The 27,845-nt window shown below is 32.3% G+C and overlaps 1 protein-coding gene across 7 annotated transcripts; it reads left to right on the top strand.

Moving 5' to 3' along the window:
* Position 1: 1 nt before the first annotated feature.
* Positions 2-27,475, top strand: LOC139517930 (zinc finger FYVE domain-containing protein 9-like). Of its 7 annotated transcripts, none has more exons than XM_071309487.1 (18): positions 2-88; positions 1,384-1,470; positions 2,212-4,605; positions 5,838-6,049; positions 6,539-6,638; positions 8,567-8,704; positions 12,068-12,226; positions 14,157-14,273; positions 14,828-14,881; positions 15,225-15,293; positions 15,955-16,119; positions 18,216-18,440; positions 19,025-19,078; positions 19,762-19,949; positions 23,089-23,239; positions 24,573-24,816; positions 26,557-26,839; positions 27,268-27,475. In XM_071309487.1, the coding sequence occupies exons 2-18, from the start codon at positions 1,416-1,418 to the stop codon at positions 27,418-27,420; spliced, it is 4,761 nt and encodes a 1,586-aa protein (XP_071165588.1). In that variant the 5' UTR covers positions 2-88; positions 1,384-1,415; the 3' UTR covers positions 27,421-27,475. The 7 variants fall into 7 exon arrangements, with proteins under 7 accessions (XP_071165588.1, XP_071165613.1, XP_071165604.1 ...); XM_071309496.1 differs by having other exon boundaries at positions 43-127; XM_071309512.1 differs by lacking the exon at positions 8,567-8,704.
* Positions 27,476-27,845: the final 370 nt, after the last annotated feature.

The following is a 27,845-nucleotide window of genomic DNA, read 5'->3' as shown; positions in this document are numbered from 1 at the left end:
TGATTGATATTTTCCCTTGACCTTGATCATGCTGAACATCAATAAAGATGAGATCATTCAATACAAATGATTCTGAATGGCATATCTGGTAAATATTTCAGATAGTTTCTCCTGAGTTTTTCAGAAGGTGATCATAAATGTGATGATAACTTTAAAAATTGAATATTTGTCCACTTAACCCAACATAAGCGCAGGAATCTGAGATCAGCTCACAAATGTCTAAAATTGATACAAAATGACAGATGATTAAAGAATTTGACCATAATATTCCACCATTTGCAATATATTTAAGTGTATGGACAGAAATTATAAGGATATTTATAAAGGGGACAAATGCTGATTGTATACACAAGATTGGTTGTACGTTTAAGAAATTTTTGACAAATTTTTTACATCTTATCGCTATTTCGAAATCTGTTTGCCTTGACTTAAGAATCTGTGTACGCTTGAACTATTGACGTCATACAACAATCACTTTTCCATTTTTGCATCAGATATTTTCTTTTAAGACATCAACATTTTACGAGATCTTTTGTGATGTTCAGTAATTGAGGACAAATAGCGATAAGGTGAATTATATATGTTGCAACAAGGTATTGGTGAATAAAGTAACTAATCTGAATGTAGCTGAATTCATCCTAAGACTTTGGTGCATCCTTGTGAAGCCTTCGACTGATTGTATGCTGAAAACTTTTCCCTCCTGGTGCATATATCCCTATTTGGATATGTGTGATTCTTGACATTGCAGATGTAAAGACTCCTATTGTCAACATCATGATGTAATGATGTAAACACAAAGGTACAGACTTGGTATGCCATATATAAAAACAATGTTGACACAAATTTGTTAACATCGCTTTGTTTATGAAGTAAACTATGTAAAAAAAGGTATAGACTTAGTAAAAAGTATGAACACAATGTTGCCTTGCTACTGTTAACATGTCTATGATGTAAACACAGAGATACTTGGTATACAATATAAACACAATGTTGACTTGCTACCGTTAACATGTCTATGATGTAAACTCAGAGATACTTGGTATACAATATAAACACAATGTTGACTTGCTACTGTCAATATTGCAATGTCTACAATTGGAACAATGTAGACACAAAGGTATAGACTTGTTACATAAACAATATAAGCAGGATCTTGACTTGCTATTGTCAACATACATGTAGCAATTTCTACTATGTAAACAATATTAACACAAGTTATAGATAAATTAAACAATGTAAACACAATAATGACAAGATACAGTAAGCATTGCAATGTCAACAATGTGCACTGGGCATACTTAAAAAAACTGGGTTAATAAAAACGTTTTTACTTGTTTGGTTGCTGACTCTTAAAAAAATTAATTATACATCTTATGATTTTAGGATGAATATCATTTTCTGACATATTCAAAACAATGGATAGTTTGATAGTTGACCTTGACAAGGTGCTGGATGACTTTGAAGCAGAAGGTAATATTAACAGTTTTACATCATGGAACTAGTTTATGTGATTAGATTAATTATGACTGATTTCAAATTTAAGCAAATAACCAGTTTTTATATGACTGCAAAATTTTTGCAGTTGAATAATGTTATCACGCTATCAGGGTCATCATTGTTTGAAGACATTTGGTTCCAGATAATAGCTTTAGTGTAAGTGTATGTATCTCTATGAAATTGTACCACAAGGTTCCAAGGGGTTATTCTTGTAGATGTTTAGGAATAAGGGACCGCCATAAAGGGAGAAAAAAACTAGGATTTTCTGGTTTCCGAATTTATGAACAAGATTTTCTTTTTTTATTAAAATGTATTACTCATACATTTTGATAGTATTTATTCTTGATCATGAATTTATAAAATTGCTTAGTTTATTTTCTAGTTAAATTGATGATAAATAAAATTGCTAATATGGAACTTTCTAACAACTAATAACTTCTGTACATGTAAGTGCCATGTTTAGCATAGCGCACCAATTTCCCATCAGAAAAGTAATTTTTGAAGTTTTTGTAAACTTTTTGGTTTGTTGTTGGTTTATCTTTTAATTCCTAACCTGTAGAGCCAGCTAAAATGCAACATAAACTATATAAAGGGAAGTAAGATACACATTAGTCAGACTTAGGTCGTATTTTAATCTTTTATTACCAAAATGTTTTTATACAGTTGCAAACTCATGTGAATAAATTTGTTTAGTAAATTTATGTCAATTTTCAGAGTCCACAAGTAGAAAACCTACTGGAAATGTGTCATCTGAATATGCAACTTATCTCTCCAAAAATGAGGATCATTCTTGGGAAGAAGTAAGTCGAGCACCGGCAGGTTCTGCTCCTAATTGGAAGAGAAACAGCAAAGATGAATATCTGTCCTTTATTGATTATGGCGAACCTTATGAACCAGCAAGTAATTTTGATTTGTCTGAGGCAGACTTTGCACCATCATTGAAAACAAAAACAGAGACTGTATCATCCAAATTCAGCAATGTCATAACAAATGGACATGTTGAAACGGTTGAAAATGGAAATTTTGACTTTGGTCACAAAAATCCTGATAGATTATTACATACCACTAAACCTGGTGATTTAACACTAACAATGAATGGTTACCATGACAATAAATCTGCACCAATGCATATGCATAATGAAAACAATAGTCAGATGATTGATTTACATGGTTGTGAAACTTCTGATTTAACAGAAAATGAATTCGGAAATGTAGATCGAAGTGTGAACTTTGACGACACTTATAACAAATTTCCTATTCAGGTAGTGGATATATTCACACCTGTATCTGAGGATGTACCTCAAATACCTTCATCTACAACATATCAACAGAATGCCATACCAAATAACTTTTATCAAAGTAACGGGAAGGATAATGTGGAAGAAAATATTCATGTAAATTTAAATGAAAGTGTACCAGTGAATAGTCATGATAGTGCAATATCTCATGATATAAATATTTCAAAAGTTCCATCAGTGAGGAACGAAGATCTAACCAAGAACAAACCTATGGAAATGATTCATAATAATTTGCATGCCAAAACTCCGTCATCGTCTTCTCATACATCAGAAAAGAGAGTCAATGAGTTAAAGTCAGTTAACACTGAGCTATCATCCTCACTTACTTCAGACAATACAAAAACTGACTTACAGCCAGTAAAAACTGAGCTTTCAACATCATCAAAGACAGACAATAGAATAACTGAGTTACAATCAGTTAAAACTGAGCTTTCGTCCTCACCTGTGTCAGATAATACAAAAACTGAGTTACAGTCAGAAAAATCTGACTGTTTAAACTCTGAATTAACCAGGAAAAGAACAGATCAAATACAATCAAATCTTGCAGGAAATAATGATAATAAGAAGGCAGATGAAGGATATGATTCTTATGACTGTCTAGGAAGAGATGATGCTAATAGTGTTCTGTTTGTGAAAAAGGAAGCAACACCGACTTTGGACTTATCAGATGTTATTTTTGACAATAATGCATCAATAAATGATAGTGTCAGTGGTGTCCCAAATAACAAACCTTTGGATTCTCCTGAGCAGACTACTGTCAAGGCATTGGATAATTGTAAGTTAGAGTCATCTAGTATTTCAAAAACTGCAATACAAGGGAATCAGGTACCAAAGGAATCTTCAGTGAAATCAGATGAGTCTGAAGTCATTGGTTTTGGTCAAGAGGTTAATATTGATGAGGATGACATGGACGATTATCTAAAAGATGTACAAGATGAAAATTCTGTGATTTCAAACTCACTAACATTAAATAGTGATGCCGATTCTGTTCCACCTAGATATTCTCTTATTGATGAACTTCCTAATTTGGGAAAGGAAACATCAAATGAAGATATTCACAGAAGAGATCAAAATGAAGTGCAGGATCATTCCAAAACAGTTGTTATACCACCTAAAATAAGCTTGTCCGAAACACAGGAAGAACTTGAACGAATCTCTGTTGGCGATAATATTCCTATCTGTAGACAAAGTGTTCAGTTAGAAGAATTGAAATCAGCCAGAAATCAGACTGATGGGTTGGATATTCAAAATGTGCAACTGCCATCCGTTGAAATGGGTGGGGCAAGACCGAAAGAAATTAATCGACATCCTGATATTCAAAGTATATCAACAATTTCTTCAGAAAATTCAGAAGTTCAGGACAAAGAACAGAAGCATACACAAAATCTGAATGAAAATGGGCTAACTTTAACCGGTGAATTAATCCCAGGGACAGACAATGATTTACAGGTGGTAGATGTTTCAGAAATTGAAAAATCTGATTTTGTAAGTGATCAAAATGGAGATGAGGATAATGATGAAACTCCTGTGATGAGGCGTAATATTCAACCCAGTATTCCATCTGATTTATCACGTCCACATTCATGGGGACCATCAGGCTCCGATACAGTCCCTTTCCCTCACCATAAGCGTCCAAATAGTCTGAATATTCCCCAGCGTGGAGAATTGACTATGACAGGGGAGAGAACTCAGGCACCTTACACATTCCCATACCCACCAGAAGATACAGACGATACAGAGGATGCAGAGGATACAGAAAACCTGACACCAGAAATTCAGGAAGATCTCATTCAGAATGAGGATGTTCAAGGTAATGGTATGATTATTTCATTCACCCTCCTACTATGTGGTTTCAACAAAAACACAACGAACAAAGAATTATACATTGTAATCATGAAAAATGGAAAACATAATTAAAAAAAAAGTATCATAAAATAACAGGTTCTATCACTAAATTAACTTTAAATTCAGAAATTATTGCAAGGTTTTTATTACTGCGAAAAATGCAACAGGGTTATAATAGCACTATTTTTAACTCACATTAAAAAAAATTATACCAGATTTTTCTCCATATGCATGATATCCCAAAAATAAAAATCATATTTTAGTCTAAAATGACAAAAAATCACAATCAAAAATGCAGGCTATAATTTCTGAATTTATAGTAGAAATTGAAACTTGATACATGATTTTACATATGTTCCTCTTCTCAATACATTGTAGTAATAAACCCTTTTTAAATATTTTATAACCAAAACCCAAAAACACAGTGTATGTTCGGCTTTTTTTTTTTAAAGTGGTAAATATTGAATGAATTTTATCTGAAACTCCTAAAAATAATTGTGAATTATGAAATTTTTATTCTAACCATTTGTTTCAGGTGGCCTTTTGTTAGATTTACTAAACTTCCACATGAACATCTTTTGTTTTCAGCACCTGATTTTTCTTAAACAGCTCTACTATAAAATTAAGATAGAATTGAAAACTAACTTGTAAGAAATTAGAAAATAATTGCAAGTTTTTTGCTTTAAAACTCAATAGATCTGAGTAAATATCAATTTTTAAGATACATTTGTACATGCATGTGTATGCTATATCACATATGAGAAAACATTAATTACAGAATCTGCTTCTCTATAAAGATTTCAATTTGTGAGGAAGTCAAACTATTTACATCATGTTTATGTTACATGTAATCGGCAATTTCTATGTTTAAGCATTTTATGGACATGATTCCAGTTATTCATCTGGTTTAGTCTCACTTATACTTGACCTTACAAACAAAATGGGTACTGTAAATTTAGAAATTGTTGCGAGGCTTTTATGAATGAAAATAATGGGACTAGGTGAGTATCCATAGTTATAAGAATTGGCATTCTGATATCTGATATATATATCTGTGTACAGAATTTTTTGAAATCCCAAATAAATAATGCATTCAATTATTTCTGAATTGACGGTAAAAGGTTTGAAAGTAGCAGCCTTGTCATTAAATTAAATAACTTTGCATAAACAAATTACCAATTGCAATATCTTTTACAGCTGTAGGAGGAGAGCCAATAGATGGGGCTAGTGGAGCATCAGGCCACACCCCTTCACCTGACCCATCAAGTCCTGAATCACAAGTGGTAGAAACAAGTTTAGGGAAGAGTGCACCTATGTGGATTCCTGACAGTGTTGCTCCAGTGTGTATGGGGTGTGAAGTCAAATTTACATTCACTAAGAGAAGACATCATTGTCGCGCTTGTGGAAAGGTAAAATTTATAGGATGAAGTTTAATTTTATAGTGAATGAAATCATTAATCAGATGTTTAGAAGTATTTGAATTATGTGTTGAAAAATATCAACCTATCAAACCTCAATTGATAGAGATACATGTAAGTTGATGATGTAACTGGATATAGTTAACCTCTGTTTGCAGTTTCCCATCTGAGTGATGTTGAATATAGAATGGTGATGGCCAAATGTAACAGAAAATGCCCTCTTTTGTACTATAAAGCTGTGTGCCAAAATTTGCAATAGTCCTATAGCCAATATCTTTAAAATGTGGTTAGATTTTGTACATTACTGTTAACCTTATTGTGTGTATAAGACAATTAGTCAGGCTATTATTTACATATTAATCACAGACCTAATTTTTATTTCACACAATATTAATTTATGAAAAAGATTTTTAGTTGAATGATGTCTTTTGAGGGGTATTATAAGAGATCCTGATAGTGCAATATTGCTGGTTGTTTCAGGTATTCTGTTCAGCATGTTGTAGCTTGAAGAGTCGCTTACCGTACATGGAGAACAAAGAAGCCAGAGTGTGTGTAGAATGTAATCGACAGATTTCAATAGGTTTGTTATCACAGTTATCTCTGTAAATTTCTTATCAAGTTCAGGAAAAGCTTTTCAAGAATTCATTGAAGAAACTAATAAGTTAAATGGTATTGTTGATGAAAATATCAGTGAAAAACATTTGCTTTCAAATTAAGCAACCCGTACATAATTGATGTAGCTTCTAAGGTATACTCAATACAAGTTTTATTAACACCATTTATGTGGTTGAAAATTGATTTGAGTGCTAGAAAATTAAAGTACCCGTAAATTATTCAATTTCTGTCAAAATTGTGGGAAAAAAATGTGTATATATTTATTAGTAATTTCAGAGATTTCTTGGAAAGCGTTGGAATGCTGCAGGTGGAATGTTTTATGCATAATGTTATGCCCATAGTCAAATATTCATTTCTTTCTGCTATCCTTTATTAAGAGATTAATTTATTTTGATAATTGAAATTTATTAGAATGTATTGAATGACTTAATAATATTACTTTGGACTGGTAAATTGCTTTGCTTATTTTTTTATTTATTCATAAAACTTTTACTTGCAGCTTAGCTAGAACAAAGTTATATATTATTTTGTAATGCATGTATTTTCTCTAATGACAAGTTTGTATCATCAAGATTAAGATCGTACCTTAAAAAAAGAAAGAAAGAACTTGGCAATTAACACATGCAAACAAACATTTACATATGAAGACATGTTTCCCTGTGTATGAAATTGTACACTGATGTACAATGTTGTATTTAGAAAACAACCCTATCTTTGACCTTTTACAGTTGATATGAAAGCAAATACAGTGACACACTCAAAGTCTGCATATCCAGTTTATACCATAAGCTGGCATTTTTTTAAACGATCATTTACAATAAGAATTTATAGGACAAAGCATTTTTTTTTTTATAAAGACAACTATAAAATACACATATCTGCAAAAATATCTGAGGGACTTCTCCTATTGTACATAACAAATGTCTTACTGGGCTGCTGGAACATAATTCTGACTAGGCTAATCGATCTGATCACTTATAGGTCAACTATTTTATTTATTGTCAAAACTACTCATATATGTACATAATTTCCTACAAGTAGTCAAATCTATTCAGATTGTTAAAGGACCCCTTTTTAAAACAAGAAGCAGTTTAATTCAACATTATTCAGATAAGGATGTACTTAGGTGAAATAAAAAATCTAGAAATTAACATAGATCAGGGGCGGATGCAGGAATTTTCGAAAGGGGGGTGCTAACCCAGGGCAAAGGGGGGGTGCAGGGGGGGTGCAAAACATATGTCCCGATACAAATGCATTGATCGGCAAAAATAAAGGGGGGTGCGCACCCCCGGAACCCCCCCCCTGGATCCGCCACTGTAGATACTTTAAATCAGAAGTAAACAAAATAAGCTAGAAATATTAATAGGTTATGGAGCTCCTTTTTGTGATATTTGATTTTTTTAAATGGCAGAAAAGGCTGATGTGGACTTTTACCTTTAGTCCTTATATTTGCATTCACATTATTTAGGTCTCAAATCATCAGAAAAGAAATCCAGAATCTGACTAAATTTTGATCAATGACCATTTATGAGCTATTGAAGTCTCATATGAAAAGAAAATTGTATGTTATGGGGCAAAATACCCTCTATCGTAGGAAAAAACTCAAGGAGTCCAAACAGCTGACAAAAAATCCAAAACCTGATCTAAGACTCTAAGTACATCCTTAAAACTGGAAGAATCTTTGTAAATATTACTGAATTTACATGAGCAGTTAGAATTTTCGATTTCACCTAAAGCTAGTAACAATGTGCCCTTAACTTCAGTGGCCAGTAATCTGAATAGAGTAATCTACATTTATATACATGGGTGGTTTTTCATTTTGTTTAATGTTAATAGCTTTGATGTTGGCAACATGCTTTTTTGACAATGCTTTTTCTGCTTGGTTATTCTTAGCTGAACTGTCGAGCAGTGGTACTCCTAATCCTAACAACCCCAGTGAATATTGCTCGGTTATTCCTCCCTCGCAGCAAGCTAGTGCACGTTCACAGCCTCCCTCAGTTCTTGTGCCTGCCAGTGTATTAAAACGAGAAGGTGAGTTTCTTTTATAATTTCCTTTTTCATATTGAATGGCTTATAATTTTTTATCTGCAAAATATGTGTTTCAGTACAAATTGGAATTTAGTATGATCTAGAACCTGTTACCACCGAGTACAAATCAGAATTCCATTATTTCTAGTAGGTAGTAGTACCTCCAAATGAAATTAAATTATTATAAAAAGAACATTTCGTGTTACAATTTATTTCTTTGACCGCATTCAGGCACAAGGATAAAAAATTAGTACAAATGAAAATGACCAAAACAGTATGACAATGATAAATTATTTCATCCATTATGAAGTTCATTGTAATTTTTTTTTTTTTTTTTGATGTATACAAGAACAATGAAGAATGTTAAAATCTAAGAAAGAAAAATGTAAACAATGCACCAAAAGTAAATTCAGGAAAACAACACTTGTAAAAAATTATATTAAAGTTTATACAATGTATCAATATTGCTACAATGCAGATTCTTGCAATCAATGTTGATTTATGAACAGTTACTGTAATTGTGCAGGAAAGCTTAATTTTAGATGTTGTCCATATTGTTAAAGCCAAAATTGTTTGCTTAACAAAATCCCATTAACAAAATTTAGCAAATATTAAGTATTCCATCAGATTTAGTTTGTAAAAAATATTGATTATACTCTAGTGGCGGTTCCAGAAATTTTCACTTTCTGCCTAAATGGGGCATCACTCAAGTCATGCTTCAGTGATTCCCTATATATATAATCATCCAAATTTTCCCCACAAATGGTGCACAAGGGCTCCCTCTTAAATCTGCCTTTGATTTCATATTCTATCATTCAGGTATTTTCTTTTCTTACTTACCCAGTACAATCTTGATTCACTAACAATTATTGTCAGTGATACTCTGGATACTACTAAAAAAAAATGTACAATTCAAGATCCTCCTGATTTCAATAAGTATAAACATAAGATGTATGGTTTTATAAATCTGTGGTGTAAATCAGATTTCTGATATTTACTATAAGACATCAGAATTCTTATTTGTACTTGGAGGGTTCTGAATTTTACTGTATTCTGATTTATACTGTAACATATATATGAACATTTTTATCCTTTAAACATATTTCAATTGTCAAAAAATTCACAATATTAGATAAATCCTTCTTTACATTCCAAGTTTGATACCATTTGTTATTCGTTGAACATTTAATTTCGTTGTTCACCGAAATCAACGAAATCCACGAAAATTGGTATCCAACGAATAATAATGAATCCACAGTAACATAAGTAAAATACATGTATGAAGAGTCATAAACATAAGTCTAAGTCTATTTACATACATACCAATTATCAAAAACATTATTGTACATTCCAAGTTTGATAACATGATTTAGCATGTTTACAATTTAGAAGTATCATTAACATAAGTGTTGTTTCATATTCCAAGTACAAAATGTTTCATAAACATGATCAGTCGTCACATATTCCAAGAATCAAAAACATTATCCGTTGTCACATATTCAGTCGTCACATTTTCCAAGTTATAATCATAATCAGTCGTCATATTCCAAGTATCATAAACATGATCAGTCGTCACATATTCCAGGTTTCATAAACATGATCATTCCTCGCATATTCCAAGTATCATAAACAAGATCAGTCTTCACATATTCCAAATATCATAAACATGATCAGGTGTCACGTTTTCCAAGTATCATAAACATGATCATTCATCAAATATTCAAAGTATCATAAACTATTCCAAGTATTGTAAACAAGATCAGTCTATTTACATATTCAAAGTGGAATAAACAAGTGTCCTTTTGTTAAAGCGGTTTCTTCTTCTCTTGCTCCTTCTGTTCTTGGACAGTGCGGTAAGTGTTGGTTCACTTATATTTTTACTTTTTACCTTCTGTGAACCCCTGCATCCGCAAGGATCCACCTCGCCACACTAGCGTTGTACCTTACGACCAACAGCATGGATGATACCACAGACCAATACCAAGATTCCCGATCTTTTCCTGAAAATGATAAAGATTCTGCACTGTCCAAGAAGAGAAGGAGCAAGAGAAAAAGAAACCGCTACAACTGCTGATAACACTAATAAGAAATCAAGACCACCTAGCTGAATTTATGACACTACGCAAAATTAACATAAAGATTTAACAGAGTCTCAACCATAACAATACTTTACCACCGGTTTAGAAAGAAGAAACCTGCTGTAAGCTCTTACAGATTCAACATCAAACCACAGCTCAAGCTTTAATCATTAACACAACTCATAATTAAATATTTACGAATCTACCACTATTTTAATTTCAAAATGTGCGACGATCATACACTTCACACCATTACTGACGCAATTGGAAGCAGTAACTCGAGGGTCCCAGAGCGAAGCCAGTTGACTGTACGGAATGAACAGTGAGGTGTTGTCCAATTTGGAATTCACTGACATGATTATTAGATAAATATAACGTACAATACCACCAAAGACCTCCCATGAGATTAACTACACAGAAGGGGATAGATGTCAACCACACGAGATGCTGTTACCATTCAAGAAAACACTAACATTTCTATTAATATATTTTCTATTTTAATTTACTTTCACTTTCTATTTATATAACGTCACCATAACTACTATTATGTAACTTACACTTCCGGTTAAACCGCTAAACCGCAAGATTCATACTTCACTGTCATATTTCTTTGTATAATTGTCCTGATGATGCCTATCTACTAGGCGAAACATGTAGACCCAATAAACAGATACTATGCGGTAAAAACATGAGTGTTGTTGTCTTTATTGTCGACACATTCTTTATTTTCAAGATGACTGTGAATACCTAGCGGTATCCACTCGTTTTTACCCTACCGCACAATCACCACTCGAGGTGTTGGTTCACTTATATTTTTACTTTTATTAAAACTGTAAGAGAACTGACAAATAACAAAGATATGATTATCATAATTATAACCTTTAAACACCTGTGGATGCTGATTATCATAATTATAACCTTTAACACCTGTGGATGCTTTTCAGATACCTTTTCAATGTTAAATCTCTAATATCTTTGGAATATAAAGTTTTGATTTTAATTACAAAAATAATTTTACTTTTCATTTCATTATAATAACTAAATTTGGTTATTGTTTCACCTCAATGAAGTTGAAAAGGAGAGACTTTGCCATGCTGTTTCTGGCAGTGACGGCTTCAAAAATTTGGTTGTAAGTGTAGAAAGATGTGTCAAGAACAGTATTCCAATTTCCTGCTGTAGAACTTGATTAGTTTTTGTACCTTTTCATTTGATTTTATAACAGTTGCATTTTGATTTCTTTTGTTTGATATCTTCTACTGCTTATTTCCATTATTGTGATTAATAACAGGAAGTACAAGGCAGACAAATGAGGGCAAACATGTGATGTTCTCTGATGGTATACGACCAGGAGGTGATCTGACAGAACTTGATGGATCTGATACAGCTAACAGACTACCAATGAGACGATCTGGTAGGAGTCAGAAAAAAGTAGAGAAAGGATCCCCAGGTACCAATATATAGAAGCTGAACTAGAGAACAAAAAATCATTCAATTTGTAATAATGTTATCAGTATTAATGCATATAAATTCTACCAATTCTTTTTTTTTTTTTTTAACATTTTTTTTTTTAACATTCTACCCATTCTTAGATGCCTCACAATATTTCTCCAAATAGTTTTGATGTAAAATTGTCAGACATTACATTGTATAAGTAAATGTATTTGAAAGTTTGATGTCTTTTTCGTTAATCAATGACTTAAGTTTTTTCTTATACAATGGTATAATGATAACACTTTGTCAAACAGTGGAGAATGTGAATGAAATGAGGACTTAAATATTGAATTTCAACAAAAAAATGGTGAAGTCTATATAAAAATTATTCTCAAAGTTCCACAGAAGGGTTAATAAATGTATGTGTATCTCTAGATGCCCTGCATATACATTTCCCTTACACAAATCAACTGGATAAGTTGTTTTTTTCTAACTTTATAGCCTGCAGTTCATGAAATTGAATATAATATTGGTTAACTCATTATGTAGTGTCTGCTGTTTATATTTCAATATTTTTACTGATTTCATGATAATTGCGTTGTTAACAATAAAATTGAGAATGGAAATGGGGAATGTGCCAAAGAGACAACAACCCGACCATAGAAAAAACAACAGCAGAAGGTCACCAACAGGTCTTCAATGTAGCGAGAAATTTCCGCACCCGGAGGCGTCCTTCAACTGGCCCCTAAACAAATATATACTAGTTCAGTAATAATGAACGCCATACTAATTTCCAAATTGTACACAAGAAACTAAAATTAAAATAATACAAGACTAACAAAGGCCAGAGGCTCCTGACTTGGGACAGGCGCAAAAATGCGGCGGGGTTAAACATGTTTGTGAGATCTCAACCCTCCCCCTATACCTCTAGCCAATGTAGAAAAGTAAACGCATAACAATACGCACATTAAAATTCAGTTCAAGAGAAGTCCGAGTCTGATGTCAGAAGATGTAACCAAAGAAAATAAACAAAATGACAATAATACATAAATAACAACAGACTACTAGCAGTTAACTGACATGCCAGCTCCAGACTTCAATTAAACTGACTGAAAGATTATGATTTCATCATATGAACATCAGGCACAATCCTTCCCGTTAGGGGTTTAGTATCATACCATCATAACATATATGAGAAGAACATAACCCGTGTCATGCCAACAACTGGTTTTTGAATAAATGTGTTTAGTTCCGATGCAAAGACCCTATAAGTGAATCAATATTAACGCCAAAATATGCAATCTTTAATGACCTGACAACAGTATCGTAACTATATCCCTTCTTAATAAGTCTATTCAAAGGTTTTGTTAGTTTTTGAGGTGAATACTGACACCTTTGTGCTTTATAAAGAATATTTCCATAAAAAATTGGATGTGAAATACCTGAACGTATAAGAAGTCTGCATGTTGAGCTATATTTACGAATGATGTCCTTATACCGATGATAAAATTTAGTAAATGTTTAACAAACATTTCTGGTATTAGATATATGTAAACTAAGTCATATTTTTATGCCCCACCTACGATAGTAGAGGGGTATTATGTTTTCTGGTCTGTGCCTATGTCCGTCTGTGTGTCCGTTCGTCCGTTCGCTTCAGGTTAAAGTTTTTGGTCAAGGTAGTTTTTGAAGAAGTTGAAGTCTAATCAACTTGAAACTTAGTACACATGTTCCCTATGATATGATCTTTCTAATTTTAATTCCAAATTTTGACCCCAATTTCACGGTCCACTGAACATAGAAAATGATAGTGCGAGTGGGGCATCCGTGTACTTGGGACACATTCTTGTTAATTATTTTTCAAAACTTGTTGGATAATATCTTTAAATTTGTACTTGTATTCTCTAAGAGCCTATTTATAAAAAAAATCCTGTAAACCTTTCTTTCAGATGCAGCTCATCGTCAGGTGGCGAGAAAGTTACGAGCTGGTGAAGCTAGGAGACATTTGTGTTTGATTCCTGAGACTGGTCTTCCTCCTGTCATCATATCTACGGGTGAAAAGGGAGGTAACTACAGTGAGATAAACACATAGAAGTCAATAAATAGAACATAGAAATACTTCTGATAAAAAATGTTCATAAAATAAAATGAGAATATTTGTGGTCTGTCTAAATTTGTCAAGGACATATAGGCTTTTGGCTGAGTTGCTTAAAGTGCAAAACCAGCTTATAGATCTACAATCTAGCAGGGAAATTAATCAACCTCTCCTACTCAGTCTGCACCAAATAATTTTCCAACTACTAGTGCGAAAACCAATGTTCCAACATTTTTCTTATCTGTCTAAACAAAGTTTTACAAATACTAGTCTGGGGCATGGAACTAGTGAATAACGGTACACTAGTCTGGGACATGGAACTAGTGAATAACGGTACACTAGTCTGGGGCCTGGAACTAGTGAATAGCGGTATACTAGTCTGGGGCATGGAACTAGTGAATACCAGTGCATACTGTGTACAGGTCATTGGTTCTTATTAATGTGTCTTTAATTTTGCATTTATGTTATATTTGATGAGTAAGCTTTCTCCTATAGGTATTACTGACTTTACTTTTATATTTTCAGGTTATACAACAGAAGAGAATCCAGAAATAGAAAAGATAATGCCTCAAATCAAAGGTATTGTTGTAATACATGTATCTATAAAACCTCAGTCTATTATCAAATCACATGATTCTATTCTTATTGCTTATTTAAAGGAAAAACTTATATCTTCATTTGGATGTTATGGCCTTACTTATGTTCTTATTACCAAACATGACATTATATAAATATAAAAAAAGGGGATGTGGTATGCTGAGACAGTTATACATTAAAGACCAAGGCACAACTTTCGAATGGTTTATTAGCAAAAAAAAATTTTAAAGTTTCAATGATGAAGTAAACAAACATGTATGTAAAAATAATAACAGTACCTTTGCAGCGTGCTAAATGTGTATTGATATTTTTGTTCTATTTATAGATGAAGAAGCAGACCCTGTGATATTTGCCTTGAATGCCAATTTATTTGTACTAGTAAAAATTATTAACTGTAAGTAAAATGATCTACATTTAGGATTAATTTATTCTTTGTAGTAGATGCTTATAAATGGGCAGTAAATATATTGACTTTAAATAAGATGTTACTGTGTTAATACTAAATAATAAATACTATTATTGTATAGCAATATAATATTTCCCACAGAAAGTAACCAAAAGTTAGCGTGCAATAAATTCTAATATTGCACTAGTGCAATAAATCTTCAAAATTCATGACGTCATCAATGACAAAATCTTAGTTTAAACCAATTTTTCCTTTTAAATATTATATTGCTATACAATAAAAGGGTTATTGCATGAATATTGGGGAATATTGTCCCTCGTAGAACATATATTGCACTCGCAAGCTCGTGCAATATAAAATTCTACTCGGGACAATATTCCCCAATATTCATGCAATAACCCTATATTCTTCAACAACAACCAAAAAAATATGATTTACGATGTTCCAAGTGTTCCAATAAAAACAATATTCAAAGATCTAAATACAGGGTTAAATATGTAACCTTTTAGAATAAGTTTATTTAAAGGATCAATAAGTTTACCAGGTTCATTTCTAATTCCCGGGAACTGTATGTCTTATTTGTCATTTTTTTTTTATATAAAGAGTCATATAGTTTGGATATGAGATATTTATATATTTATATTTACAGTGGATTGTTGTGTCAATCGTACCTGTTGGTGCTTTACATCCAAAGGAATGTGCAACGTTGGACAAGATGAAATTGTGTTTGTTTTAGAAGTTATACCAGATGAAGAAATGATACCGCTCGACATATTACGTCACTTTTACACTATCTATGAAGAGGCTGGCAAAGGTATTCATAAACTTGATATTAGTGACAACAACTGGTTATATATACATTCTTTATAAAATTGTCCATTTGACAATATATATGTGGATTAATAAACCAGAAATAAGTAAAACCTAATTCATGTCTTAGAAAGACAGAATGACAAAAAATAGTTTTCTGTTTTCTAGTTGCATTCTTACCTTACACTTAAATTTCATTTTTTTTACTGGAAAACATGGCTGCAGATCTATTATTATTTTTTTTTTTTTTTAATTTCACAAAGTTATTTTAAATAAACATAAAAGTGGGACCACACAGGAAAATTCTTGTGTTGCTGAATATATGAGGTTCAAGGGTCATTAAAAAAGGTACAGACACTGAATATTAAAGCTAAAATGATTTATTACATACATGAACAATTTTAAAAACAAATGTGCATGAAATGAACATTTCAAGATCTTGAATTTTAATCTAAGCTCGTAGACGTAGAAAAAGAAGGAAAAAAATAAAAATTGGTAAGAAAATTATATTTAACTTCTATTGTGTAATGTTCAACAGTGCATGCTGTTTTTCAAAAATTAACAACTTAATTGAAAACTTTGCTAAGTATCTATTTGAATATTAAAATATCTTACAGAAGAATATATTTTAAGTTTGAAAATTTGCACATTTCTTCATTTATTCTCTCACAAAAGCATTTTTTTTTTTCAAGTTTGAATTTGGGCATCGTCTCACTTACATTCTAGTGTTATGCCCCTTTACAAATGGAAAAGTTGCTGAGTTTTGCGTTTCCATTCTCTAACTTTAGTCTGCCTCAAAGTTCAAACAAATGTTATGAAACATATGTGCAATGCTTATTACCACAAAACCCAGATCAAGTTGAATTTTGGTGGCCTCACATTTACTGTTCAAGGGTTATTTCCCTTTTCAAACAGAAAAAATGTTTTACATCTTCATACTGCCTTGAATCCTTTGTATGTTTAATATAAAATTTAGAATAACAGAGTAGAGAAAAATCTCATACTGTCTTTTTTTCTTATTCTTATTTTGAATGCACTTGAATGAAAAAGATCATAAAACTTTTTTCTTACAATCATTTAAAATTGAAATCTTTCATTACAGTTTGACTTGCATGGTCTATAATGCAAAGAATGTATAAAATTTGTCTTGATTGCTTCAAGTTTGTCTGTCATTAGGACTATTCTAGGAACAAATGCAGGGATAAGACAGCATTTTCGAAAAAAAATTCAACAACATATTTATTTCCATTTGGCATGCTTCATTACCCCCTTTATGCTTGATTATGGGAAATTTGTAAATTGATTACTTGATTACAGTTTTAAAAAGTAACACAAAGATGTTTGATTCTTCCTATATCTTGTCTGATTGAAAACAATGGAAATAAAATCATAACAGATTTGATTAAGTACATGCAAGAGATAATGATGTACTTTTTATGCCCCACCTACGATAGTAGAGGGGCATTATGTTTTCTGGTCTGTGCGTCCGTCTGTCCGTCCGTCTGTTCGTTCGTCCGTCCGTTCGTCCGTCCGTCTGTCCCGCTTCAAGTTAAAGTTTTTGGTCAAGGTAGTTTTTGATGAAGTTGAAGTCCAATCGACTTCAAACTTAGTACACATGTCCCATATGATATGATCTTTCTAATTTTAATGCCAAATTAGAGTTTTTACCCCAATTTCACGGTCCACTGAACATGGAAAATGATAGTGCGAGTGGGGCATTCGTGTACTGAGGACACATTCTTGTTAAACATTAATTTATTTAAAACTGTTGGAAAATTATTCAAGGCAGATATGCCACACTGACAAGAAAGAGGAAAGATAGCATAATCAGTAATTTAGGTAGAAATGATTTAGATATTATTAATTCCTATTAAATTGTGCATGAAACAAAAAAAGTTAAATTTTTGGAAATTCTCAATTTTGCAAGATGAAAAATAAGGAGTAAGGAACATCCTTTTTCAGTAACCATTTAATGGGTAAATTTTTAACTTTTGATGAGAATGAGGCTACACATGATCTTTTGGGCTTTCAAAGGCTTATCAAATGGTCTTGTATTCTTATGAAAGTACAGAAATTAAACACATCTTCAATTTTTTTCAGGAAATACTGTGACCCACATGGGCCATACAATATTCAATCAGCCGTTCCTTGATAGCCGTGATCACGGAGGAATCCTATACATCAGACCTACATTCCAGTGTTTACATAAACTCTTACTGCCATCCCCACCGTATGTGTTTGGTATCTTACTTCAGAAGTGGGAAACCCCATGGGCTAAAGTGTTCCCTCTCAGACTGCTCCTCAGACTAGGAGCAGAATATAGATGTAAGTATAGATATATTTGATTTGTGACATATTGCCTTGCATGGTCTATAATGCAAAGAATGTATAAAATTTGTCCTGATTGCTTCAAGTTTGTCTGTCATTAGGACTATTCTAGGAACAAATGCAGTTATATATGAAATTGTTTCTTACTACATAGACTTTGAATAAGGTACACATGTAGTGTTTGGTATTGTTTAATGCAGAACAGAAAAGGACAGAGGTTTAGAAAAAAAAAAAAAAAAAGACACCAAAGGGACAACTAAGATCATTTTTTGAAGGAGCAGCCATCACCATTGCCACCATAGAAATAAGACCAATACTTATGAGGGGGCCTGAACCACACTGTGCTTTATTTGAAAAAAACCTTCAATGCCAATAAGATTGCAATATATTCAAGACAGACTTTTGTCAACTAACATAAGTGCCACCAATCAATATACATTAATATGCAAGTTTCCCTGATGGTTCAGAAAATTCTCAACAATGGAAAGGTTTTAGCTTTGTGGCAATAACACCAGATATAACTAATTATAACAAGATTCGTCTGGTGTGTCAGGTATTTGTCAGTAATAAATTAATTTTAGGTGATCTACAAAACACAGATGATGGAAAACTGTTGGTTTTACACCTGGCACAAAGTATGTACATTCTATAGCATTTATTAAACAAAATGTAAATGGTTCACACATTACAAACCTGGAAAAAAAGAATTCAAATCAGTCCAGTCCACATGTTTAATATGTGTGCAATCATTGTGTGAAGTTTGAATATCGGTAATATTGAAGGAAAACTGTTGGGTAAAACACAACATACTAGGTACTGAGTCGAGTTGTAGCAAGACCTGGGGTAAAACACAACAAACTAGGTACTGAGTCGAGTTGTAGCAAGACCTGCTCTTGCCTTTAATGCAGATAAAAAGATGAAAATATAAACCAGTGAGTTTATAAAACTCTTGATAGAAAGATTTAGCAGTGCCATCTTCAGCAAAAACCAAGGGTGAATTCAGTTGCAACAAAAGGGTAATCAGTTCCTTCTATAGAGGCACTGAAAGGGTAATCAATTCCTTCTATAGGGGCACTGAAAGGTTAATCAATTCCTTCTCCAATAGAGCCACCATTTTTGTAGTCACAAGGTGCTGCTTAAATGTTGCTGCATCAATAGGATGAAGTTATCTCTATTGTCTAGATGTTCACAATGGTCCCTCATTGTTTGAATTCTTGGTATAAGTTATAAAGCTAGCTGTATTTGTGGCATTATTTATTTCAAGTTAACAGGATACATGTTAAAAAATATTTATTTAGATTAAACACATTTATTACAGACTATCCTTGTCCATTGATTAGTGTAAGGAACCGTAAACCTGTGTTCTTTGAGATTGGTCACACCATAATGAACTTGCTGGCTGACTTCAGGAACTTCCAGTATATGTTACCTCAGATAAAGGGTGTTTCTATACATATGGAAGACAAGAAAACAACCATAACTTTCCCTAGAAACAGATATGAAGATGTAAGAATTCTAACGATTGACATGTACTCTAATATTTATGTATTTGAGTTTTGTATGTTTTTATTTATCTCAGTTTTTATACGAGCGCAAAATTTGAAAAAATTTTCGTCGTATATTGCTATCACGTATGCGTCTTCGTCGTCGTCGTCCGAATACTTTTAGTTTTCGCACTCTAACTTTAGTAAAAGTGAATGGAAATCTATGAAATTTTAACACAAGGTTTATGACCACAAAAGGAAGGTTGGTATTGATTTTGGGAGTTTTGGTCCCAACATTTTAGGAATTAGGGGCCAAAAAGGGCCCAAATAAGCATTTTCTTGGTTTTCGCACTATAACTTTAGTTTAAGTTAATAGAAATCTATGAAATTTTGACACAAGGTTTATGACCACAAAAGAAAGGTTGGGATTGATTTTGGGAGTTTTGGTTTCAACAGTTTAGGAATTAGGGGCCAAAAAGGGACCCAAATAAGCATTTTTCTTGGTTTTCGCACCATAACGTTAGTATAAGTAAATAGAAATCTATGAAATTTAAACACAAGGTTTATGACCATAAAAGGAAGGTTGGTATTGATTTTGGGAGTTTTGGTCCCAACAGAATAAGGGGCCCAAAGGGTCCAAAATTAAACTTTGTTTGATTTCATCAAAATTGAATAATTGGGGTTCTTTGATATGCCGAATCTAACTGTCATGACTGTGTATGTAGATTCTTAACTTTTGGTCCCGTTTTCAAATTGGTCTACATTAAGGTCCAAAGGGTCCAAAATTAAACTTAGTTTGATTTTGACAAAAAATGAATCAGTTAGGTTCTTTGATATGCTGAATCTAAAAATGTACTTAGATTCTTGATTATTGGCCCAGTTTTCAAGTTGGTCCAAATCGGGGTCCAAAATTAAACTTTGTTTGATTTCATCAAAAATTGAATAAATGGGGTTCTTTGATATACCAAATCTAACTGTGTATGTAGATTCTTCATTTTTGGTCCTGTTTTCAAATTGGTCTACACTTAAGTCCAAAGGGTCCAAAATTAAACTTAGTCTGATTTTAACAAAAATTGAAATCTTGGGGTTCTTTAATATGCTGAATCCAAAAATGTACTTAGATTTTTTTATTATGGGCCCAGTTTTCAAGTTGGTCCAAATCAGGATCTAAAATTATTATATTAAGTATTGTGCAATAGCAAGTCTTTTCAATTGCACAGTATTGCGCAATGGCAAGAAATATCTAATTGCACAATATTGTGAAATAGCAAATTTTTTTTTAATTAGAGTTATCTTTCTTTGTCCAGAATAGTAAGCAAGAAATATCTAATTGCAAAATATTGTGCAATAGCAAGATTTTTTTTTAATTGGAGTTATCTTTCTTTGTCCAGAATCAACTTAAATCTTTGTTATATACAATATACAATGTATATTCACTTTTTACTACCAACTGATAAATTAAAATAATCTTTACCATTCAGTGATAACAAGCAGTTTTTTTACATCTTAATATTTTATGATGTATTTAAATGAGTAGTTATTGTTGCAAACTCAATTAGAAATTTTAATTGGGATTAGTTTTGGAATAAGGGAAAGGGGGATGTGATTAAAAAAATTGGGTTCAATTTTTCTCATTTGAAATTTCATAAATAAACAGGGCCGTAACTACCTATGAGGCAGGGGAGGCAGTTGCCTCCCCTGAATTTTCTACACCAATATTTTTTTTTTTGAAGTAATAAAATGAAATATTGACAATATGTACACGAAGAACTTGAATTTATATTATAAACAATACAAGTTAACAGTTTTAACACTGTTATCATGATTCGTGATATATCTGTCATTTTCCGGATTTTTGATCGAAAGTGAACCGTTTCAGTATATTTTTTTTTCGTGTGGCCGTCCGTCTGTTATTCAGTATTCGTACGAGAACACATATGAAACTTTGCTTTCGACAATTTTGAATAAACTTAACTATTCACATTTATTTAGGGGCTCCATTAAGCAGAGGAAGTTCCCTTTGTATTGTGAATCTTTTATGATATCTGAAATTCGTTACCGGCTGAATCAGCTGTTGGGTCATTTTTTAACGTCTCCCGGCCGATCGTACGAGAACATTATGGTAAATGCCTTAGTAGTTAAACACTCCAATTCGTTGAAGCAGAGACTTTCTAAACTAAGTATATACTAGTTTAGAAAGTCCCTGGTTGTAGTTATATACATGTCTGTTCAGTTTTCAACAATATTGAAATTCAAGGTCCTCGACAAAAAAAAAATCTTGCTTTCTATGATCTTGCTTTATATGTTTTTTTAACTGACCAGTTTGATTTCTAACAAAAATATCTTAAAATACAGATACTAATTGTTTGCATAAAAGTTGCTTCCAGGATCCAGCAATACTGATGTTTCTTAAACATGTTAAAGTAAGTAAATCGAAGGAAAACAGGTCATTTTTAGCCATTTTACTGCGAGAAGGAAATCAGCGGGGGGCTGCGCCCCCCAACCACCCTCTTTAAGGGGGCCTCATTCGGCGGCCCCCAAACCCCTGCCTCCCCTGAAGTCGAACCCTAGTTACGGCCCTGATAAAAAAGAAAATTTCTTCAAACATTTTTTTGAGAGGATTAATATTCAACAGCATAGTGAATTGCTCTAAGAGAAAACAAAAATTTTAAGTTCATTAGAACACATTCATTCTGTGTCAGAAACCTATGCTGTGTCAACTATTTAATCACAATCCAAATTTAGAGCTGAATCCAGCTTGAATGTTGTGTCCATACTTGCCCCAACCGTTCAGGGTTCAACCTCTGCGGTCGTATAAAGCTACGCCCTGCGGAGCATCTGGTTCTGATTATAATAATTTTCTTTAGATATGACTGTGTTAAAAATCATGCTCAAGAATTAAGGATGTAGAATTTTAACCAAAAAATATACATTGCATATAAAAGATTACACTTCAATTATCAGGCTTTTCTTTTTGTGCATTTAAAGGTGATCACAAATTGCAGTTAGTAAAGATGAACCAGCTTGGTGTTTAGCAACTGGAAAGATATCTTATGTTTCATGCCACATATCTATACATATTTATAATAATAACAATGTAAAATATAACTAACTGCATATTTAAAATACATTATGAATTGTCCCTGTTTTTGTTTTCACAGATAATGAAAGTTGTTAGTAATAGTAATGAACATGTGATGGCATTAGGTGCAAGTTTTAGTCTCCAGGCTGACTCACATTTGGTCTGTATACAGAACGATGATGGCAACTATCAAACACAGGCTATAAACATACAGAACAAACCCAGGAAAGGTAAATAATAAACAAAGGCTATAAATATATATAAAAAGAAACAGAAAAAGTTAATAAAAAACACAGGCTATAAACATTCAGAATAAACCCAGGAAGGGTAAATACCAAACAACTATACTACTAAAAAAGTGAGGTCCAATTTGTTAGCTGGCATGACATAAATACGACGAATCAAGGAATTCAACCTTATATATAATTAATATAAGATAAATGTATTGATTAAAAATTACACCAGAAAACTGTGCACCTAAATATAATCAGTATGGCTTTAACAAATGAAAATACAAATACTAAAACTTAGGCTGAAAATAAGGCATAAGTATTTTAATTCAGTTACAGAATGCTATGGGTGTTATCTAGTTGACTATAAACATACAAAACAAACCCAGGATAGGTAAATACCAAACACAACCTATAAACATACAAAACAAACCCAGGATAGCATACCTGTCAACCTGTGACGATGAAAATGCAGGTCATGACCTGCATTGAAGAATCAAATCTCAGGTCATAACGCGTACGAACTTTTTCGAGCTGAATTTCAGTATTTATGGTACATTTTCTTATAATGTATATCAAAGATACCAAAACATCAATGCTTGTTCACTTTGTTTAGTCATTTTAAATCTTATTAAATATTATTTCATTGCACTTTTAAAGATTTTTATAAATTTGTGAACTCAGTCTTATGTGCTTTACTTTTTGAGAAAATATACTACAATCATCAAACACTGGAATTTAATGTAATTCTTAACTGTTTGAGACTATTGACTTTATAGCCTTTAACCATTATATTTCTCATTAAACAAGGAAATTAGACTATGATAAAATATAGTAATACAGTTAAAGGATGTATAAATGTAAGAAATAATTTTCAACTTTTTAAACAAAAAAGGTATAAAAATAATGAAAAGTTATTTTTCAATATGCATTTGAATTTTATATTTTTATGATTTAATCTTTTTCACCCATAAAATGTAAATATAAGGAATAATTTTGAATGGTGACAAATAAGGGGAAGTAACTCTAGTTCAGATTGTAAACCAATGGTACAATTTATTTACGACCTAAAGCTAAGGTAATTGGTGTTAATTAACATGGTGTTTGACACCAAAGCTGTCAAGTGAAGCCATGCACTTAAAGGTAAATAATGATCAGAGGCTATAAACATACAGAACATATTCACATGACCTTGACCATAAAATCATGGTTTATTGATCAGTTATTTTGATACCTGCAGTATGATTCTGATTTTTAAAAAAATCAGCATATACCTGTAACCCTGTCATTAATCAGCAAATCAGATTAAATGTGCCATATTATTTTATTTCAGTCACTGGTGCCAGTTTTGTTGTATTTAATGGTGCTTTGAAGACAAGTTCTGGACTGAAGGCTAAATCAAGTATTGTGGAAGATGGACTGATGGTCCAGATAACACCGGACTCCATGGTGGCCCTTAAACAAGCTTTAAAAGACATGACAAGTTATACCATAGAATGTGGCAGTGTTACAGCTGATAGTCCTGATGAAGTTGTTACAATACAGTGGGGTGAAGATGATAAAAATATAAATATTGGGTAAGTGTACCCTCTATGATAATATCTACTGTCATTATTGATATCCAGGGAGAAGAAATATTTATATTGGGTAAGTGTTCTAGACATTAATTATCTATACTATTGGCCTTATTAGAAGAAGAAATGATAATGATATGTTATCGTCCTTCCCTATGCCCATATCACCCTGCTCTGTTGCTCCGTAATTATTGAATCAAGGCTTCAAAACGAGACCAGGTATTATCAGCGACGTCACAATGTGAGGGGAGAAGTTATCAGCAACATCACAATGCGAAAGGAGACGTTATCAAGCTTGTTTTGTTAAGCCTAAAACTGTCTTAGGGAGAGGAAAAAGACCAGAAATAGAACGATAAACAGATAATTGGGTTTTCTTCGTAAAGATATCGTAAAATATCAGCCACTCGACACAATGTGAAACTTTTTTAGGCCGTTCGCTGCGCTCACTTTCCAAAAAGGTTCACATTGTGGCTCCCGGCTAATATTTTATGATACCAATGTGTAAAAAACCTGATAATCTATACAGATAAGATATATATTCACATACCTGACATGAGTAATTTCCCTTTAGTTCATCTGACTGCAGGTTTTAATTTATATATTTTCAGCATAAAAAGTCCAATAGATGATATGTCAATGGATGGTATAGAGAACATACACATACCTAACATGAGTTATTTCCCTTTAGTACTAGTATTAGTTTTGATCTATATATTTTCAGTGTAAAAAGTCCAATAGATGATATGTCAATGGATGGTACAGAGAACATACACATACCTAACATGAGTTATTTCCCTTTAGTACTAGTATTAGTTTTGATCTATATATTTTCAGTGTAAAAAGTCCAATAGATGATATGTCAATGGATGGTATAGAGAACATTCACATACCTAACATGAGTTATTTCCCTTTAGTACTAGTATTAGTTTTGATCTATATATTTTCAGTGTAAAAAGTCCAATAGATGATATGTCAATGGATGGTATAGAGAACATACACATACCTAACATGAGTTATTTCCCTTTAGTACTAGTATTAGTTTTGATCTATATATTTTCAGTGTAAAAAGTCCAATAGATGATATGTCAATGGATGGTATAGAGAACATACACATACCTAACATGAGTTATTTCCCTTTAGTACTAGTATTAGTTTTGATCTATATATTTTCAGCGTAAAAAGTCCAATAGATGATATGTCAATGGATGGTATAGAGAGCATACACATACCTAACATGAGTTATTTCCCTTTAGTACTAGTATTAGTTTTGATCTATATATTTTCAGTGTAAAAAGTCCAATAGATGATATGTCAATGGATGGTATAGAGAACATACACATACCTAACATGAGTTATTTCCCTTTAGTACTAGTATTAGTTTTGATCTATATATTTTCAGTGTAAAAAGTCCAATAGATGATATGTCAATGGATGGTACAGAGAACATACACATACCTAACATGAGTTATTTCCCTTTAGTACTAGTACCGGTATTAGTTTTGATCTATATATTTTCAGTGTAAAAAGTCCAATAGATGATATGTCAATGGATGGTATAGAGAGCATACACATACCTAACATGAGTTATTTCCCTTTAGTACTAGTATTAGTTTTGATTTATATATTTTCAGCGTAAAAAGTCCAATAGATGATATGTCAATGGATGGTATAGAGAACATACACATACCTAACATGAGTTATTTCCCTTTAGTACTAGTATTAGTTTTGATCTATAATTTTCAGCGTAAAAAGTCCAATAGATGATATGTCAATGGATGGTATAGAGAGCATACACATACCTAATGCCACAGATTATGTTGGAGAAAAACAGATAGTAAGATGGACCGATGTGTTCTTTATTCAGAATAAGGATTCTGGGTCAGCGAAGTGGGAACCAGTAGATCTGAGTCGACTAGCAGAAACTTTGTCTAATGCCACATGTATAGCTCTTACTCCTCATCTAGATAAATTAAAAGAAGCAGATTTGACTAAAGTAGCATTGAGAGTTAATATCGAAATCGAGAAGGTAATTTATTTTACAAAAGTGTTTAATTTCAATAATTTAGTGTAAAGTGTAAAGGTGACTGTCACAACAGCTTAAAGTAGCATACAGCTATATTTGCTACACATTTTATAAACAGTTCAGGTTAAGAGCAAACTGAAAATAAACAATTGAGATTTGGCTGGAAAAGCCAAAGAAAATTAACCTTGAGAGCCAAGTAAGAAAAGAATGACAATCGAAATAGTATACACAACAAGGATGTGGTATGATTACCATTAGGACAACTATCTAGCAGAAAAACACATGACCAGGATGTAAAACTCCAGCGACAATGCAGCCTTTAACAATGACTGCTCCTGGTTTATAACTGTTTATGTTTATTAGTATGTTTTCTTGTAGTGTATAGAAATTTGAAAAGATATTGCAGCATGATTAATATTTATCATTTGTAGGTTGGATACGAGATTGGAGCTAATGGTGAGAGATTACCTGATTTATACATGAATGACCTAGATAATGAACTTATACCTGTGATACATAGTGCTGCCTCACAGAACAGAGGTGGTGCCATTATTTTGGAACTTATATTTCATATACTAGATTAAAACCATTTATCATATTCAGTATCAACTTCATAAGAAATCTATGTATACACAAAAATGTACAAAAAATCACTTCATTATTATTGTTTCAGTTGAAAACCATTTCATCAAAAACATAATATGGTTACTATTGATGTGACTACATAAAGGATCTGTCACAACACATGTATATGTGTCTCAGATTATTTTTTCTAAAGTGAAATTAAGATTTCATTGGCAATTTTTCTTTAAAAGGATCTTCTCTGTTAAATTTTTAGTTCTCAAATTTTTCATGTTCCTTTTTTTAGAAATACATGTCGGGATTTGATATCATGTTGACAGGAAATTATACTTAAAGATTAAGTTATTATTGATATTTTTATTATAAAATCAAATTTCGTATCGCATCATATTTAAAAGCATAACTTAGGAAAAGATGACAAATGTAT

This window comes from Mytilus edulis, chromosome 1, assembly GCF_963676685.1.
Source record: "Mytilus edulis chromosome 1, xbMytEdul2.2, whole genome shotgun sequence".
In the NCBI taxonomy this organism is placed as follows: Eukaryota; Metazoa; Mollusca; class Bivalvia; order Mytilida; family Mytilidae; genus Mytilus; species Mytilus edulis.
This window is presented reverse-complemented; position numbering and strand designations above follow the sequence as displayed.